General features: G+C 28.7%; 5 protein-coding genes across 5 annotated transcripts; 4 read left to right on the forward strand and 1 right to left on the reverse strand.

The window, feature by feature from the left end:
* Positions 1–10,662: 10,662 nt before the first annotated feature.
* OCT59_011730 (uncharacterized protein) lies at positions 10,663–11,747 on the reverse strand (the record flags this gene model as incomplete). Its single annotated transcript, XM_066133971.1, has 5 exons — positions 10,663–10,665; positions 10,739–11,012; positions 11,074–11,099; positions 11,535–11,600; positions 11,697–11,747. 5 exons carry the CDS (start codon positions 11,745–11,747, stop codon positions 10,663–10,665), a joined length of 420 nt encoding a protein of 139 aa, XP_065989282.1.
* Positions 11,748–13,643: 1,896 nt separating this feature from the next.
* Positions 13,644–14,159, forward strand: OCT59_011731 (uncharacterized protein; the record flags this gene model as incomplete). The annotated part of the gene is made up of 1 exon (XM_066133973.1): positions 13,644–14,159. One exon carries the CDS (start codon positions 13,644–13,646, stop codon positions 14,157–14,159), a length of 516 nt encoding a protein of 171 aa, XP_065989283.1.
* A 1,038-nt stretch (positions 14,160–15,197) lies between these two features.
* OCT59_011732 (uncharacterized protein) lies at positions 15,198–15,722 on the forward strand (the record flags this gene model as incomplete). Its single annotated transcript, XM_066133974.1, has 1 exon — positions 15,198–15,722. One exon carries the CDS (start codon positions 15,198–15,200, stop codon positions 15,720–15,722), a length of 525 nt encoding a protein of 174 aa, XP_065989284.1.
* A 121-nt stretch (positions 15,723–15,843) lies between these two features.
* Positions 15,844–16,856, forward strand: OCT59_011733 (uncharacterized protein; the record flags this gene model as incomplete). The annotated part of the gene is made up of 2 exons (XM_025325858.2): positions 15,844–16,325; positions 16,400–16,856. The coding sequence occupies 2 exons, from the start codon at positions 15,844–15,846 to the stop codon at positions 16,854–16,856; spliced, it is 939 nt and encodes a 312-aa protein (XP_025179074.2).
* A 1,081-nt stretch (positions 16,857–17,937) lies between these two features.
* OCT59_011734 (uncharacterized protein) lies at positions 17,938–18,210 on the forward strand (the record flags this gene model as incomplete). Its single annotated transcript, XM_066133975.1, has 1 exon — positions 17,938–18,210. One exon carries the CDS (start codon positions 17,938–17,940, stop codon positions 18,208–18,210), a length of 273 nt encoding a protein of 90 aa, XP_065989285.1.
* Between the last annotated feature and the right edge of the window lie 1,991 nt (positions 18,211–20,201).

Consider the following 20,201-nt stretch of genomic DNA (forward strand, 5'->3'; position numbering starts at 1 on the left):
TTGAGATTCATACATTAAGAAGTCAAATAGTTTCTTTTTTACCCCTCCACTCTTTGAAGGTCTATTCCACTTACATTTTTGTATTATTCGATCACAGTAGATGATAATAGTCCAAGAGACCTTGTATGATTGGGTTAATGAAATAGGCGTCAAGAGTCAGGACTAGTGATACCGGGCGAAACTATTTTTTTCAATCCGAAATATTTCGTCTTTTTTTTTGAAGGATAAATTTATTCCGAAACCTAAACTTATTCCGAAACTTAAATGTATATCCGAAATGATGAAATATGTATTTATAGTACAACATAGTATTTAAGGTTTAGTAAACTAGCCAATTATAGTATAATTATTTTATTTTACATTTAGTAAATGTATAATTTTAATAAATTTCAAAGAAAATGTAACACAATTTTCAACATATTATTATCAAAAAAGTTATAAGCATGTGAAAAAAATACGATTTCTAATATAAAATTGATTATAAAGTGTCTCCTTCTAATTCATTATCAAGTTAATATTGTTGAATTAATTCTTCAACATCATAATTACTTTCCATTTCTACATTTTCACTATCGTCTAGTTCATCTTCACCATCAGTTTCATTAACATCATCATTAATATCACTATCATCCGAATTTTCACCATCATTATTCAAACATTTTACTGCATTTTTTAAATTAAACATTTCTTCAATAATCAAAACCCGTACTTCATGATTAGGAATTTCTGAAATAGGAATATTTCTTCTATTATCGATTTCATCTTCCTCCTCTTCAAATTGTAAACATGTTGAATTATTAATCATTTCATGCACTTCGTCCTCTGTATATTGTTGACCAACATAAGCAAGCTCATTTTTAATATTAGATACATAAAATGACCGAATTTTTGCCATAGCCTCAACCTTTAAAAGTTCTAATTGTTGCCGTTGTGTACCATATAACCAGCCAAGAGTGGAAAAAATTCTTTCACATCCTGCACTATGTGAAGTGATAGAAAACACCATTATAGCCAATGCAGGAAGATAATCATACTTGTCTTTGATTGTAAGCCACCAACTCATTGGTGTTTCAAGATGGCTATCAAACTTTTGATTATATGGACTCTTTCGCAATTCATAATTACGCATTTGTGCCAAAAGACGATTACATAACCTCCTGTCACCACCATTGTTTTGCCAAATCTGAGCCGCGGTAGTAGTGATAGTTTTCCAATATACTGCTTTTAATTCACGTGCTATTAAATATTTATAAAAAAATCAATTTATTTTTTTTTAATAAATAATTTCATTAAAAAATTAGGATTTTACTAACCGCGATAGGCAGGATGTAAAAAATATGCCAAAATATAGATTTTTGGATCAAACTTGTCCCAATATTTGTTAAATGATTCGATACAATGTTGATGAAATTCTACCATTCCTCGAGAAGGTAATTTTTTAATAGTATTTGCTATTAAAATCAATTGAAGAAAGCAATCAGCAAGGTTTGCATTAGCACTTTCAAGTAAGGTAATTGCAGTTTTAATCGGCTTTAGAACTTTGGTTAATTTATCAACGTTTGAGAAAAATTCTGAGCTTCGAATATTTCGTCTAACACTTTTATTTGTGATTTCATTAGGATTATTCTTCAAAACCTATAAATATTTTACGAAATATTATTAATAATCAGTAATATTACAATAACAAAATAAGAATTTATAGATATTGAAATAAACTCACATGTTCTAGTGCCATTCGTAAATGAGACACGGAACTTATAGCTTCATACATGGAAGTCCATCTTGTTTCACAGTATGTTTTAAGCCCTCCTCCTACAATTTGTAATGCAGTAGTAGCATCGGTCAATAATTTTCCTACTATATGAGAACGTTTAAAGAATGATGTAATCTGATTACAGCCACTAATCGTTATTTTAGCCAAATCATGTTCTAAAATTAAAAAAAAAAGGTTAAAAAGATGAATTTTTAACAATAATTCATAATTATTTTATAGAATTTGAAACATACCCATAATCTGTTTGGTTACTAAATTGACGAAATGAGCAATGCACCAATGATCAATAATGTTTGGAAATTGGTTCGTAACAATTTCTCTTGCTTTAACGCAATTTGCAGCATTATCAGTAACTAATGCAGAAACTTTTTCAGGGCCAATTTTTTTGATAATATCCGTAATTTGGCTTGCAAGAAAATCTCCTGTATGATGATCGCCTGAGTAGTCATAAAGAGCATAAAGGTATTGTTCTCGATCAGGAGTTAGGATTACATAGTTATAAACAGAAACACCATTTGGATTTGTCCAGCCATCAAGTGCTTAAAGAGTTAAACAATTAGAATTTAAAATTTTTAAATTTTTAAAAATTCATTTGATAACAAAACTTACCAAGTGTTAAATTCTCAGAATTTTTAATGATCTCCTTAATCTTGTCATTAATTCTTGCTGTTTCTTGATTTAAAAGTCTACCACTCAGCAATTCGCTTGTTGGAGGCTCATATCCTAGTCTCATTTCGTGGAGAAATTCAATAAAAAATGGATTCTCAATAATTGAGAATGGAATACCGCAACATATAAATGCGCGCACAAGAGCACGAGTAATAGAAGCCTTTTTTTGAGAATTTATGTTAGTTGACTCAAACCAATCAGTCAACTCCCGCTGGTCCACCTGAGTTTTTCTTTTTTTACTATTTTCTGGCGAAGAAAAGGTATCTTCCCTTCCAAAATCCCGCGCAGAAACTACACCTAAGTAGAACGAATGAACAAGTTCTGGAACTTCTCTACAGTTGTTTGCTAAGTGATCTTCTAGCTCATTTGGATGACCACGAGGCCAATATATCCTACAATAATGACATTTGGCCAAAAAATGACCAGCAGACTTGAGTGGTTTCTTCTCATAATGTCTCCATACTTCACTTTGAGGACGACCACCTTTCTTCTTTTGTTGTTCAGTTGGAGTGTCTATTTTCTATAGAATATTGAACATTCATGAATATAGCAAAACAGCGAAAGTAATACATTGACGTGACTTTTGGCAATATATAAAGTCATTTGGTATCTCGTGCGGTTGTGCCTCGTGGGTTTTTTTCTATTTTAACAGTTATTGATTATCATTGATTTGATCATAATTAAAGTTTCACAGTCCGTATCAAAACTGTGCTACATAATAATCCAATATAATATTGATCAGATGATCAATTTTTTTCAACTCTTTGTCTATTTTTAAACCTATCTAACTTGGAAGTTAGAATAATCTGACAATTTCACAGTAGTAGTTGGTTACTAAACAACAGTTTAACTTTAGGACGTTCAAAGTACGCTGAGGGCAGAAATTGTGACTCAGGAAGGTTTTGTAGTTAGAGTAATTATAGATTTAGTTACGAGGATATTAAAGTACGCCAAGTGACTTGTAAAGATTATAGTTAGATTTGATGGATTAGTTGATTTATGAGGGATGGTAAATTTGGTAAGTTAGATATGGAATGCATCGTGTCGGTATATAGAAATCTATAAAAGGATTGGTACAATTTTATTCATATGGGATGAAAGATTATGGTATCGTGAGAAATGTCTTGTACTGAACGGGTGATTATTTTATGGTGTATAATATAATAATATTGTTATAAAGCTGTGTTTATTTGTTAATATTTTATCATATTGTATGTATAATATTTAATAAATTTTACTAAATTGTGTTTGAAAACATGTCGATTTATTTGTAAAATAAAAAAAAAACTAAAAATATGATATTTTTCAGTTTAGTCATAATTTCGGTTTAGTCATGTGACGAAATATTTCGGAATTTCGTAATTTGAAATGCATTGACAAAACAATTTCGGTTTCGTCACATGACTAAATATTTTGGTTTCGCCTGGGATCACTAGTCAGGACTGAGCATAGCCCACGGTCATGGACGGTCTAAAAAAAGTCTTTAACATGTAACACATGTTATAGTTCTGTATTTTGTAATACATATTGTTGTACATTGTTTCAATAAAGCAAGATTTGAAAAATAGTAGTTGCGAAATGTGCGCAGTAACACGTGAGTCTTGCCTTCCAACACTTCACGTAACTTTAACTTTTATATTCTGTTGTTTCATTGCTGCAATCTAAAACATTTTCTCGTTTAATTTTTCTGGTTTGGCGTTCATGTATCATTTATTAAGAATGTTCTTGTCATCCAATACTAATCTGGAACTTGTCCAATTGTAGTAAAATTAATTATCATATGATTCTCTGAACATTTGTTCAAGGTGTCATGTGCGCAAAACCAATCTAATAATAAGTTCCTTTTTGTAACACTTTTGAACGATTTTAGTTCTATTAATTGTGGATCAACTCATATGCATATCATTTTGTCATTTTCATGCAGTCTCTAACTGATTGGTTCTTTATATGAAAATCAGGGATATAATTTATGTAAATGTTAATTATTACTTATTTTCTCGATACGGGTAACACTGTACTTTAACATAAAAAAATAAGAAAATTTTACTAATAAGGAAAGATTAATGTGAGATAATACATTAATAACCGTCATATTAGTACAACATTTGTAATACTATAATACATACTCGAATACTATTGCAGCTAGTATATTTGCGTATCAGGTATAGTTTTTTGTCTACCAAAAGACAGTTACACAGAGAACTCATTATCTGTGTCATTAGTTAGAATTAAGTATACAAACACGATGAAGATTATGGAATAGAGGTTTCCCGAGACATTAACATTAATTTTGTCATACATGAAATTACAATTTCAGTAGTTTTGATTAACTTTTTTTGGATAATGCGCATCCAAGTACAAAAACATTTGTTACTTTCTAGGGCACACAGTATTTGTGCAATGAAATTAATAAATTTATTTTTTGTTCATATACCACTATAAAATGGTCATTTGTTTTCCGAATGTGGAAATATGTTTGAAGGTTTCTTTAGGGTGAGCGAAACCTGCTTTTAGCTTCGTTGGAGACATGAACTCTTTCTGTAAAAAAACGGAACATGAAAGAAAAGAAATAATAAGGTGAATTAGTCTTTAAACCTTCTGAAGGAAGTAGTATTCGGTAAAATTATTAAAACTACCAGTTACAAATTTAGTCATACACGCCTTTTTTACCAACATTTATATATCTAGTCAGTGGAATATACTTTCATCATATATTTATCAAATTAATAAATTACATTTGCCAATATGATCGTTACTGTTATTAATGTGGTTATCATTATTTAAAGTAAATAAATTATTGTAACCCTGTTCATTGTATCATAATTACCAATTTCTAATAAATTTATCGCATAATTCTTGTTTTTAGTTTAGGTTAATTTTTGGTCTATCTACCTGAATTTAAGTTTCGATCATCTTATAATACATAAAACCGCAGTAAACAAATATGAGATAGATCAACATACTTTTAGACCAGTCTCTATAAGCATAGTGTAGGTAGCACAATACTTCTTAAAAGAAATTCTATTTCAGCGGTTTATTTTTGAGTTGTACATGAACATTGTTCATGATATCATGTGTCTTTTTTGAGCCAATGTGGTTATTATTTCCAGAACCTTCCTGAATGTTTTTCCTGTCCGGAAAAAAATATATTTTATATCTTTAACAAACTCCTTAACAGTAACTAATGAATTCTATAAAAAAGCCGTTTTATATGTTGAAGGGTATCATGGACATTATGGGATATATAGTTTGTTGGTATGTATTATATAAAGGTCAGTTTTTTCGTTAACTCTAAATTAGTCTTCAAAAAATGGTGATGGCCATGTTAGCAGAAAAATCCAGCTCTCCTTATTTTTGTCTAATTTGCTCTAACGAAATCCAAGTAGCTGTCACACACTGTCCATTAGATGATACAAATAATTCTCTTCTGATTATTAAATGTCAAGAAGACTTCATTACGTTTACATGTACACACCAGTATCATTTGTCTTGTATAAATAAATAGCCTTTGCCTTTGTCTTGCCCGCTTTGTCCCAGGAATGACTACCAGCAGAATGAAGGAGTTCTCATATTTTCTGACGCATATGGACATACTGAAGTCAAAGGGACCCATTTAATTGTTGATAACGAATTTGGAAATAACACTATGTCCATCTCAGCTAATGAAAGTATAAATAGGACAAGCGATATTTCTTACGTGAGCGAATATTAGTACAAAAATGGAGAAAATCTAGTAGTAACATACGACCAAAGTCCTAGCACTACAGTTGATAAGACACCCAATGTTCCTTGGAAAAAAAAGAAAAATAAAAAAGTCAAGAAAGACATCATACTAGTTCTCAATCATGAACTGCTGAACCTGAATGATGAACCTCTAAAAACTGTTAGATCGGTTAATGTCCTAACTGCCTCTTATAGGATGCACCATTTAGCTCAACTATGGGAGGAGACGGACAATTGTGACAACGAAATGAGAGATACAATCTGAGAAGGCTTAATATGTTACTTCTTGTTGGAAAAAAATCTAAATGAATGTTATGACGAACTTGTTAATGACAATTATCCTCAGTTGGAAGCTAAAAAGAAAATAAAACAAGAGATCAAAAGTTTTTTCAACAGATCAGACAATTCACTAGCTAACAAGACAGAGAAGGCAAGAACAGGGTGGACATCCTTATATCAACTTGCCAATCATTTGCCGATCATATAGTAATTTGGTGATATCAGACTTTAAGGCTTCGGGCGAAGCCACAGAAGTTCGGGCGAAACTTGAAACTTTTATGGGTTATAGATTAACAGTTTTAGAATTAATGGCCAAAGTAACACAGTAAAATTTTAGGTAACACAAAAGTTATGGCCGAAATTATACTGGCAATCATATTGTTATAATTTATATAATAAATAGAAGTTTTTAAAATATCATTTCTCAATCAATTTTGTGTAAATATTTATGAACTTACAATCAAAATGTTCGTCTTGATTTGATGAATTCAACAAGCCATAAAACATTAAATTCTGATCACTGGCTGCTGCAGTATCATCAAATTACTTTTAATTTTTCTAATTATATGATGTAATTTTGGCTAATTTCGACCATTTTGACCCTCAAGATGATCAATTCAAATTATTTTAGTTTTATGTACAGTATAACAGAATTTGCAAAAAAACCCATAATGGTGATTTTGTTATGTGATAATATCGAATAGATAATTAACAAATGATCGGCAAAATGATCTGCAAAAATATGATAATACGAGGATGTCCGCTGTTACTTCGACCAGATCTTAAATTAATTTAATAATGGAATTAAAAGATTTTTTTACTGCTTTATATTACCGACTAGTTTTTGTTATTCTAGAAAAGAATACTTTTCTAGTAGCTAGCTAATGTTCCGGGCTAAACCATTTTATGATTGGCGAAACGTTTCGTCTTTTAGGGTAAACTTCCGAAACTGTTCCCAAACTTCCGTAACATGCCCAAACTTCCGTAATTTCTGAAACATTAATTTTTAAATTACTTATATCCGAAATTTCTGAAACTTATTTATTGTGATTAAATGTAAAATAAAAATAAAGTAAATTTAAAGTTTAAAATTTATTGTTTGTTTATTGAATTCTTTATTATTATTAGCAAACAAACTTTACATATCATCAATTATTTTATCAGCTTCTGTATCAGGGTCCCATTCTATACTACTTTCATTTTCTGATATAACTATATCTTGAATATTTTCCTCCTCCATACCTATATTGTCACTATCTTCAATGATTTCGTCTAAATCTTTTATAAATGCATTTGCGTCCAAATTTAACTCTTTGCTAATTATCAAATCATCCTCCTTGTCAAATATCCTTGCTTCTATATCATCAAATTCATAATCATCATCAATAACTTCAATAAGATCATCATCTGGATTCAAATGCGCATCAACCAAAATATTACGAATTTCCTCATTTGTTTTTTCTATACCATAATATGGCAATTCTTGTTTTGCATGTGCATGATAATAAGCAGATAATTTATGCATACTTTCAATTTTGTTTAAACCTAATCGATTTCTTCTTTTACCATATAGCCATCCAAGATTAGACCAAACTCTTTCACATCCAGCCGCATGGGGTGTAATTGACAATAGTTTAAGTGCTAATTGCACTAAGTAATCCTCTCCTTCTGGAAAACTATCTTCTATAGAAATCCACCAAGTAGTTAGAAATTCTGTATCTCCTAATTCAACATCAAATGGCTGTTCACGTTTACAAAATAATTTCATCTGATGCATTAATTCTTTTCATGCATAATTTGATCTTCCCATTTTTTTAAAAATTTCATCTGCAGTCATCAGGAGATTTCGAAAAGTTCCACGTGTCCAACAAATTTCTATAATTAATAATAAAGATCTCAATAAGTGTATCTTTGAATAGTATAAATAAAAACCTGTTTCTAACCTTTATAACCTGGATGTAAAAAAAAACTTAGTAAATATAATGGATCTGCAAATTCAGCATAACGTTTATTGAATATTGCAATGGATTGACGACGAAAACACAATAATCATTTTCAGGTAAGGTTTTGATTGCAGCTCCAAGCTGAGCCAGTCCAAGCAAACAGTCAGCAAGTGTACATGATTGTGATTCTAATGTTAAAATTGCTTTTTTGATAGGATGTAAAGCAAATGCTAATGCACGTACATCATCAAAAAAAGCACGAGATCGTAATATTGTTAAAATTGCTTGTGGAAGAAGGTTTTCATAATCTGTTTGTAACTTTAAAAAAATACATTTCAATTAGTTAACTGTTATTATATAAAAATTAATGTAAATTAAAAGATGTATAATAATATAATTACCTTCTCCAAAACTTCTTTATGACGCCTAATAGAATCAACACAATCAAACATGGTGTGCCATTGGGTATTAACCCATCTTTTTAACCCACCTCCGCTTATATTACAAATTTTGGCCTCTTTTTTTAAAGCTGCACCTAATGAATACCACTTTTGTTAATGATTATTTGCTAAATAAAAACAAAAAAAAGCAAAAAATTTATATAAAATATTACCTCCTTGATGACTTTTTTTGAAGTAAGTTACAATTGTATTGCATCGAGTTAGAATTTTATTTGCAAAAGAAGTATTGCATATATCCTTGGAAATTAGATTAATTGAATGAGCAATACAATGAACATTAAGGATATTTGGATATTTTTCAGTAATTATCTTATGAGCATTTTGAATATTTGCCCCTGCATCTGACACTATTGCACAAAATTTTTCAGAGCCAATTTGCTCAATCACTTCTTCCAATTCTTTCGCTAAAAACATACCAGTATGGCTTTCATCTGATAAGTTTTTTAAACACCACAAATATTCTTTACAAGCTGGTGTATGGATGAGAAAATTCCAAATTGATTCATTTGCTGCATTGGTCCATCCATCGCATGCTTTAAATTTTAAAATTTTGAAAAATGAAAAAAATGTTATCATTAATATAATTTTCATATTTATATAAAATTGTTATCTGTTACTTACACAATGTTAAATTTGTAGAATTGTTTAATTCTTTTTATTTGCAACAGCCACTTCTTGCGTAAAAAGTTGGTTAGAAAGTATTTCACAAGAAGGTGGTACATATCCTGGACGTAATGTTCTTACAAATTCTACAAAAAATGGATTTTTGATAATATGCCAGGGTATACTACATATGACAAAAGCTTTTACACACGCCCGATCAATTTCATGACTTTTTTCTGGAGAGAGCTTTGAACTTTCATGAAAATCTGTTATTCTTGTTTGGCTTTGTTCAGTTCTCCCATTATTATTGAATTTTCGTCTTTTATTTGATGGATTTTCAGCTTTTGCAGCAAGTCTGTTTAGAAATAACTGTTTCACTTCTATTGGAACCTTTAAACAGTCATTAGCAAAGTGTGCCTCTAAATTTTGGGGTGAACCTTTATGCCAAAAAGTGTTACAATATAAACAAGTAGCCTCATAGTGACCATCTGATACTTGTTTACCCTGTTTAGCGTAAGTTCCCCATACAAGTGACTTGGGCCTACCACCCAAATTTTTTGATTTTTTATTTTCTTCACATTGTAGTAAATCATCTTCTGGTAAAAACTCTTGATATTCTAGTTCACCTAACATTTTGCACGTCTACCGCGTCAAAAATTTAACTACGCGTCAAAATTTAAAGCTGCAGTTTCCGCAGTTTATATACAGTCGTCCCCCTCTATAGTCACACCTCTTGGGACCACACAATGCTGTGACTATAGAGAGGTGTGCTTATATGAGACTTTTACAATATAGTCACATATATATAAAATTTTTGTATTAGCGTGACTATAAATTTTTTTTTTATTTGTTATTTTTATATAATAATCTTTATTTTAAAATTAAATATAATTATATAACATGATAAAAATAAAGCACGTTGCCTTCTAATATGTATATCAAATCCGATTTTATTATTTTACGCTATTATAACTATTATAACTATTATAACTAATAAAAGTATTACATCTCGCAATTATTAAAAATTATATTAATGTTATTTACCTATCAAAAAAACCATCAAGTGTACTTTGCTTTTTTGCATTGATCTCTCTAACTCTAATTACTCGTAAGTATTTTCTAAAAATACGCAAATCACCAATATTAAACTCGGAATCTTCTTGTTGTTCAAAATAATTAACAAAAGTTTCCAACCCATTAATTGCTTTTTTCACTGATATCAGAGGAATTTCTTCATTTTCGTCATCATCTTCACTTTCTTCTACTTGATTTTCTTCATTTCGCACCATATCAATAATTTGCTCTTCAGTAAGGTGCTCTTCAGTTGGAATTTCACGATCAAGCAACTGAAAATATTCCAATACATCAGCAGTTTCTTCCGGCAAATTAATAAGAAGATTTTCAAGTTCATCATCATCTAAATCTTCTTCATCCGTATTATCATCATCACAAGATGGAAGTATACCTGTTTTGATCCAACAATTTTGAATTGTTGTTGGAGTGACATTATTCCATGATTCAGCAATATAATCAATTGCCTCCTTAATGTTTAACTTATTTCTAAATAAAATAATAAATTAATAACATTAATAGAAAAATAATGTTAATTTTTTAAACTTACTTAACATGATCAACTCCAGAATCAAACTGCCGAATTAAATGTCTACAAAATTCTTGTTTATATTTAGCTTTAAAACTATGGATAATACCTGCATCCATAGGTTGGAGATGAGCGGTTGTATTTGGTGGAAGATAAACAAGCTCAATATTAGTAAGATCAACAGCAGGTTTTTCTTTTTTCTTTTGTTTTTTAGATTCTTGTTCGTCATCAGATTCTGAAATTTCTTCATCATCCATATCATCATTTTTTTTAAATCTTTTTGGATTAAAGTGGGATCCTGCATTATCAATAAGAAGTAAAACTCTTCTATCCATTGTGCGAAAGTAATAGTCAAGGTGTTTAAGCCATTCAATGAAAATATCAGATCTCATCCATGCTTTTGAATTGGCTCGATAAATGACTGGAAGAGTTGACTTGTTGAGATTTTTAAAACATCGGGGATTTAATGATTTTCCAATTACCAAAGGACGAATTTTATGAGATCCTGTAGCATTAGCACAAAATAAAACAGAAACTCGGCTTTTGTCCTACAGAAAATAATTATTTTGTCAAAAAGTGATTACAGAAAAATAAAAAACATTTAAAGAGTTATTTTAACGAAAAATTATTACAATAAAAATTACCATTTTACGCCCCGCAACTGCACCAGTACTCAATGTTTGGTTTGGCTCCATTCGGAAAAAAAGCCCAGTTTCATCTGCATTATAAATATCTTCCTTGTCATACTTAGCTAAAAGTGCACGAAGACGTACACGTTCTTCTGGAAGAGTTTCTATAGGGGCACTATTGGCCTCACCTGAAAACTTAACTCTTTGAAGTCCATTCCGTTTTTTGAATCTGTACACCCAACCATTAGTAAATTTTATTTGATTTTCTCCAATATTTAACATTTGTGCAAGTTCTATTCCTTTTTGTTGTAAAATCATATCAGTTAAAGGAAGTCCAGCGGTCACTGCTTGTGCTGTCCAAATTTGCAAGGCCTTATCAAGTTCTGGATACTGAACTGAGCGATGACGAAATGTACATGCAGTCTGTGAAGTTGAAAGAACTGCCATCCACTTTTCACGATTTTGCCATATTTTTGATACAGTTGATCTATCAATGTTTAATTCATTATATTTTGTATTAAAGTAAAGTGCAACTTCTTCCTGTTTCACATTACTATTTGCCATTATATATTCACATATTTCTTTTTTTATTTCATTACTAATGGCAGAACGAATTCTCCTTGCTTTTTGTAAACGTATAGGTGGCATTATATTAGATATAAAAAAAAGTGAAAAAGATAGTTTTTGTAAAAGGATGAATTTATGTAATGAAAAAAGTTTGAAATCGAAAAATAAAACATTTTCAAATAAAAATTGTAAAGAAAAAGTTCGAAACATGTGGTGATTATCAACTTAAAAGGAAAATTCATTTTATGCACAAAACGCGCGATATATTTTCCGAATACATTGTTAATCACGTGATATGACTATATAAGGGGAAATTTTCATATGTTAATTATTATATCGGGACTAACTATTAGTGTGATAGTGACTATAATCGATTTGTGACTACAAAAGGGGCATTTTAATATTTAAAAAAACGGGACTTGACAATGATATGACTAAATAGGGGGTGTTCTTATATAGGGGGTGACTATAGAGGGGGACGACTGTATTTAGATAGGATGATCATTTTCCTTTTTTAGGTTTCGGAGGTTATGGAAGTTACGGAAGTTTCATCAAATTTTGGAGGTTTTGGCAGTTTCAGATTTTTAACCAATGGCGAAACTAGTTTCGTCAAGTTTCGGAAGTTTTGCCTGCAAATAGGTTTCGGTTTCGCCCGAAACATTACTGTGAGCATTAACTAGATTGTGAAAACAACATAGTTAAAATTTCGTTTATTGCAGTGATATTATTGCTTAGTGATTTCTTTTGCAATTTTTATTTCTGCAGGTTTCCCTATTTTCTGCAAGTTTTGAGTTAAACATCTTTAGGCTTTAGCCCTATAATAATACGTAAATTCAAATAATGGTTTAGTTATTGTAGTAGGTGTCTTTCAAAATAGAATTCTATTATAGAGAAAACAAGCCAACTTTTCATTTAAAAAAACAATTTTGTATTCATAATAATGCGGATATGAAAAGAAAGCTTTGAATAATAGCTTAAATAATACGCAAAATTACTGTATATTTAGTAGATCAGTAGTTACTACAACTGCCCCGTTCACATGCTCAAAAATCACATGCCTGAGCTTTTTTTGATGGTAATACTGGGAAGATCAATTGGATACGTTCCAATAATTTAGAACGGATATTTTATTAATTTGGTATTTGTGATTAGAAAGAATTACTTGTGAAATTGTATCGAATCAGGGCTAGTGTTCATATGATAATCATTTGTGTATATTTTAAGATGTCAGTGGATGATCAACTAAACTCACTAAAACTATGAATGATCATTTGGCTGGTTAAAATATTCTTTTTTTAGTATCTCATTGATCGATATATTAAAATAAAAAAAAAACTTTAATTTGAAATAAAATTAAACTTTTTCACAATATTAATAAATTTCAAAAATAACCAAATGGAAACTAAAATAAATATCTCAGATAAAGATACTGATATAGTAAATACTAAGAATTGTAAATATTGCAATAAACCTTTTACTGATGAAGAATTATGGTGTAAAGAATGTATTAATACTTTAGAAAATTTAGCAAAAAGTGGAAATGCCAATTTAATGTTTCACTTAGCAATATGTTATAGAAATGGTAAAAGAACAGGAAATAATTTAGAAAAATCCTTTTATTGGTTTCATAAAGCAGCAGAAAATAATATTAAAGAAGCAATATTTGGTTTAGCCATATGTTATGAAAATGGAGAAGGAACAGAAAAAAATTTAGAAAAAGCATTTCATTGGTATCAAAAAGCAGCAGAAAAAGATCATATTAAAGCGATAATTAATTTAGCTGTATGTTATGAAGATGGAAAAGGAACAGAAAAGAATTTAGAAAAAGCCCTTCATTTGTATCAAAAAGCAGCAAAAAAAGGTGATATTATAGCTAGTGCCTCAACCCGTATCTGGATCAATCCGGATTGATCCGGATTTTTTTTTTTTTGGATATCCGGATTTTCACGGTTTTCATCCGGATTATAAACCGGATGAAAAATATCCGGTTTGACCCGGAATCCGGATGAAATTTTTATTATTTTTTTTTTAATTAATAATGATTTTGCTGATCCTATATCTAAATTATATTATGGCTAATTATTTTTGCTCCTAATACCAATTTTTTTATTAAAATTTATTAAATTTATATTTGTTATATTAAACTTTTTAATACAGTAAGTTTAAGAAGATTTTTCAATTATAATTTATTTATTGAAGTTTGTATCAGATTTGTTTATTTAAATTTATACATTAACAAATAACAAATAATTTTAGATTTCACATTCAAACATTCAAAAGAAAAAAACTTTATATTATTTTTGTTACAACAAAATAATAATTATTGTTTTAAATGAAAAATTGTTCAATATTATAAATTTATATAATTATAACAACTTTTTTTAAAAATTAAAACTAGTGTTATATAATTTGATTCAAATGATTCTTTAATTTTTGAAAGAAGAAACAAATCCTTAAAAAATTGCCTTACTAACCCAACACATCTATTTATAGTAATCTTTAGCTGTATATAAAAATATCTTGTTTAAAATTTCATAATTAAACAATATTCTGAGACAATGCTGAAATAATATGAAATTGTTTTAAAGAAAAGTATTTAATGAAATTGGAATTATGTAAATTTCGTGGTCTTGGATAATTTTGGCCAAATTTGTAATTCTGGCCGAAATTAACATCACGTGACACCGGAAAATAGTTTAGCCACCGGGCAAAAAATTTTTTATCGGCTGGCATGAAAATTTAATGTTACACAATTTGTAATTCTGGCCCGCGTTATGAATTCTGGCCAGAATTATTACTGATCATTTGTAAATCCAATCCAGTTTCTGGTTTCTATCCGGATTATCTGATTCAGATTCAAAATCTGGGTCAATCCAGATATAATCCGGATTTTTTTTTTGTGTAATCCGGATGACGGTTTTCATCCGGGTCGAAGCACTAATTATAGCAATGTTTAATTCAGCTAAACATTATGAAATCGGAAAAGGAACAGAAAAGAATTTAGAAAAAGCCTTTTATTGGTACCAAAAAACAGCAGAGAATGGTGTTAAAGAAGCAATGTTTAATTTAGCTGCATTTTATGAAAATGGAAAAGGGACAGAAAAGAATTTTGAAAAAGCCTTTTATTGGTATCAAAAAGCAGCAGAACAAGGTGATATTATAGCAATATATAATTTAGCTATATTTTATAAAAATGGAGAAGGAACAGAAAAGAATTTAGAAAAAGCATTTCATTGGTTTCATAAAGTAGCAGAAAATGATATAAAAGAAGCAATGTTTAATTTAGCTGTATGCTATGAAAATGGAGAGGGAACAGAAAAGAATTTAGAAAAAGCATTTTATTGGTATCAGAAAACAGCAGAAAAAGATGATATTGATGCAATAATTGAATTAGCTATATGTTATGAAGATGGAAAAGGAACAGAAAGGAATTTAGAAAAAGCCTTTTATTGGTTTCATAACAGCAGAAAATGATATAAAAGAAGCAATATTTAATTAAGCAAATAAATATAGAGATGGAGAAGGAACAGAAAAGAATTTAGAAAAAGCCTTTTATTGGTATCAAAAAGCAGCAGAAAAAGGTGATATTAATGCAATGTTTAATTTAGCTATATTTTGTGAAAACGGAAAAGGAACAGAAAAGAATTTAGAAAAAGCCTTTTATTGGTGTCAGAAAGCAATGCATAATCTAGCCTTATATTATGAAAATAATAAAGGAACAGAAAAGAATTTAGAAAAAGCCTTTTATTGGTACCAAAAAGCAGCAGAACAAGGTGATATTGTAGCAATGTATAATTTAGCTATATGTTATAAAAATGGAGATGGAACAGATAAGAATTTAGAAAAAGCCTTTCATTTGTATCAAAAAGCAGCAGAAAAAGGATATATTGATGCAGTATTTAATTTAGCAAATAAATATAAAGATGGAGAAGGAACAGAAAAGAATTTAGAAAAAGCCTTTTATTGGTATCAAAAAGCAGCAGAAAAAGGTGATATTAGTGCAATGTTTAATTTAGCTATGATATTTTATGAAAGTGGAAAAGAAACAGAAAAGAATTTTGAAAAAGCATTTCATTGGTATCAGAAAGCAGTAGAAAAAGATCATATTAAAGCAATGACTTACTTAGCCATATGTTATGTATATGGAAAAGGAACGGAAAAGAATTTAGAAAAAGCTTTTTATTGTATCAAAAAGCAGCAGAAAATGATGATGAAATAGCATTGTTTAATTTAGCTATATGTTATGAAAATGGAGAAGGAACAGAAAAGAATTTAGAAAAAGCATTTCATTGTTACCAGAAAGCAGCAGAAAAAGATCATATTAAAGCAATGTTCTATTTAGCAGTATGTTATGAAAATGGAGAAGGTACAGAAAAGAATTTAGAAAAGGCCTTTTATTGGTATCAAAAAGCAGCAGAAAATGGTAATAAAGAAGCAATGCTTAGTTTAGCAAATAAGTATGAAAATGAAAATGGAACAGAAAAGAATTTAGAAAAAGCTTTTTATTGGCATCAAAAAATAGCAGTAAGTAATGAAATTAGTTTTGAAAATGAAGTTGTACTGTGTAATGAATGCAAACAACCATATATTGAATACAAGTGGTGTTAACAATGCAATACTAAACGATTTCAACAAGATTTTTCACAGTGGACTAGTAAAAATGAATTTATTAAGAAATTTATTCAAGAAGCACAACTCAGTGCTAAAAATATTTATGAAATTTTAGAATGGATACCTTACAATAAATTATCGAGTGTTAATTATTATGATAAAGGGGGATTTAGTGAAATTCATAAGGCTATCTGGTCAGATGGACCTATTTTTGGTTGGAATTCTGACAAACAACAATGGAATAGACAAACAAATTATAATGTTATTCTTAAAATACTTAATAATTCATCAAGTTTAGATAGTAAATTTTTGGACGAGGTATAGTATTTTTACATTTAATAGAAAATTTTACTTTCTTTTATTTACAAAAATTTAATAATTGTTTTATTATTTATGCAGTGGAAATATCATTATAATTGTCAGAAAAAATCATTTTCAAAATTTATTCAATTTTTTGGATTTACTCAAGATCCAAATAATTTAAATTATATAATAGTAATGAGTTATGCAAAAAAAGGAAGTTTGAGAAAATGTTTATCTGATATAATTAAATTTAAATGGCAAGACAAGTTACAATTATTGAAAGAAATTATCTTGGGACTTAAAGTAATCCATGAATCAAATTTAACTCATGGTGATTTTCATGATGGTAACATTTTAATTTCGGATAATCACAATGAAATTTTTATTATTGATTTAGGATTATGTAAACCTATAAGTGATTTTCAAGATTCTGATAATAATGAAATATATGGCGTTTTACCTTATATGGATCCTGAAATATTAAGAAATAAACCTTATACTCCAGCAAGTGATATTTATAGTTTTTCAATGGTAATGTGGGAATTTACATCAGGCATTCCTCCATTTAATCGTGAAGCACATGATCGAGATCTGATCTTGAATATTTGTGAAGGAAAACGTCCTGTAATTGTAAAAAATACTCCAAAATGTTATATAGACTTAATGAAAAAATGTTGGGATTCAAATCCTTCCAATAGACCAACTATGATAATGCTTGAACATATTATATCTGAATGGATTAGATGTGTTGATAAATATTATGAAATTAACAGTGATGGAAATTATCAATATATATAGATTTAATATTACTAATCAATTAGAAAATGATATGTTAGAATTTGTAGAAGCAAACAAAGCTTTAGTACAAGAACAAGCAAATACTTCTAATAATAAAATTGATAATCAATTAGAAAATGATATGTTGGAAACTTCAGTACAAGAACAAGCGAATACTTCCATTATACAATCTCATTCACAGGCATATTATACAAGTCGAAAACTTACTGAAATTTTATTACAAGATAAGTCTGAATGTTGGGAATGTTAAGTTAAAGATTAATAATTCTGTTATTTATTCTTTATTTGTTGAATTATTTATCAGTTATTATATTTATCAGTTACTATTATATATATTAGTTATTATATTTATCAGTTATTATATTTTATCAGTTATTATATAGGAATATTTATATGATTATGTGCCTTTAATTCTTTTACTTTATTGTAAAAACTGTAAACATTATTAAATACAGTATGATAAATTATTGAAATTACAAAATCCATCAGTATATATGTTATACACAATAAGATAAGCCTGTTATTTCATGGATATCCAATAAAAACTAAATATACACTAATGCTTCTCTGGCTCCCAATACATCAGTAAATATTTTTAGTTTTGTTGGCCAAAATTAATCATAATTTTCAGTGAATTTTTTTTACCAGAATTAATGATAATTTTTGATTACTTTTTTGAGTTAAAAATCTAATTTAAAGGTGGTAATACAGAATTACATTTTTAGTTTTGTTGGCCAAAATTAACCATAATTTTCATTGAATTTTTTTTTACCAGAATTAATGAATTACATTATTTTTAGTTTTGTTGGCCAAAATTAACCATAATTTTCAGTGAATTTTTTCTACCAGAATTAATGATAATTTTTTTTTTTGGTTTATTAGCCGTAAATATTTTTTTACCAGAATTAACGATAATTTTTAATTAGTTTTTGAATGAGATTCGTATCTAACATCTTAAATTCCTCAAATAAATTCTCTATCAAAATTCTCCACCAAAATTCTTTATCACAAAAAAAAAAAAAATCTCTCCTAGTGAATAAATTCTCTATTGAAATTCTCTATCAAAGAAATTCTAATATATTTGATTAAATTTGCTAATTTACCATTTGATTGGTCGAATTTTTAATGTTAAAATTCTTAGAACTCTGCAGATAAGATAGAATTGTTTAGTTTCCGCTTAATACACATCTCTTATTACCAAAAATACTTTTACTCATAACAGTACAATGAATTTTTATATTTGTAATTCTGGAATTAAAAGTTAATAGGCTAAAAAATTACCCAGAGATCTGGCGCCTAACACACATTACTTATGCTTACAATGAATTCAATATTTTGTTTATAATTTTTGTGAAGCCAATGTAAATATCAACACAAATACTGTATAACTTCCGCGTACATAGTACCGTGAACCATTACAAGTCTAAAAAAGACGATTAATGGTTTAATTAAACAATAATAATTTTTGTTTCACATAATTTATCATATTTATAGAGAAATTAAGTGAAATTCGATCTCATGTCGTAATTTTAACGTAACGCGTGCTAGCGCCTAGCGACGGAATTCTCTCGTGACCTGACTTTACCTGTTACTCGTAAAAATATTATAGTTCTTCGCTCCAGGCTTCGGTCAAAAAATTTAAATAAAATTCATAAAAAGTAACACTAAAAATGCAAGAATGAAACATATTTAATAAGACGCGACTAATGCATATGTCCTTCGAACAATTAAACACGTGGTTAAAATTGTAGGTCATTCTTTTTTGAATTAATTCCAAATAGCATTACATAATGCCAGTTTAGAATGAACTAAAAATGCGCTGCAGGATTACCGTTGATCATTTTCCAAGAACTAATTTTTCATTTTTTTTCATTCCTTTTTTTTTCTTTTTTTGAGGGTCATAAAAAACAATTATGAACAAATAAGTTTATTAATAAAAATTTTTATCTAATTAAAACTAGAAATGAACGTATATTTCTTTGCTTTAACTATATTTTTTTTTGAGAATTTATCTTTTCAAATATATACGTTTGACCGATTGTATGTTTTTAAATTATTGCTTTCACTTTACCCAAATCAAGATCGTCATTAATTAATATACAGTACTTGGAATTTGTTTTAACGCAGATCGTTATAGTAATATCTTATAAAATTGTTATGACCTAATTTTTCCGACAAGAAACTCCAATAAAAATTCAAGTAATTATTAAATTTGTTTTTAATGTAATAATTTTCAGTAAA

The sequence above is a fragment of the Rhizophagus irregularis genome, chromosome 2 (genome assembly GCF_026210795.1).
Source record: "Rhizophagus irregularis chromosome 2, complete sequence".
Lineage (NCBI taxonomy): Eukaryota > Fungi > Glomeromycota > Glomeromycetes > Glomerales > Glomeraceae > Rhizophagus > Rhizophagus irregularis.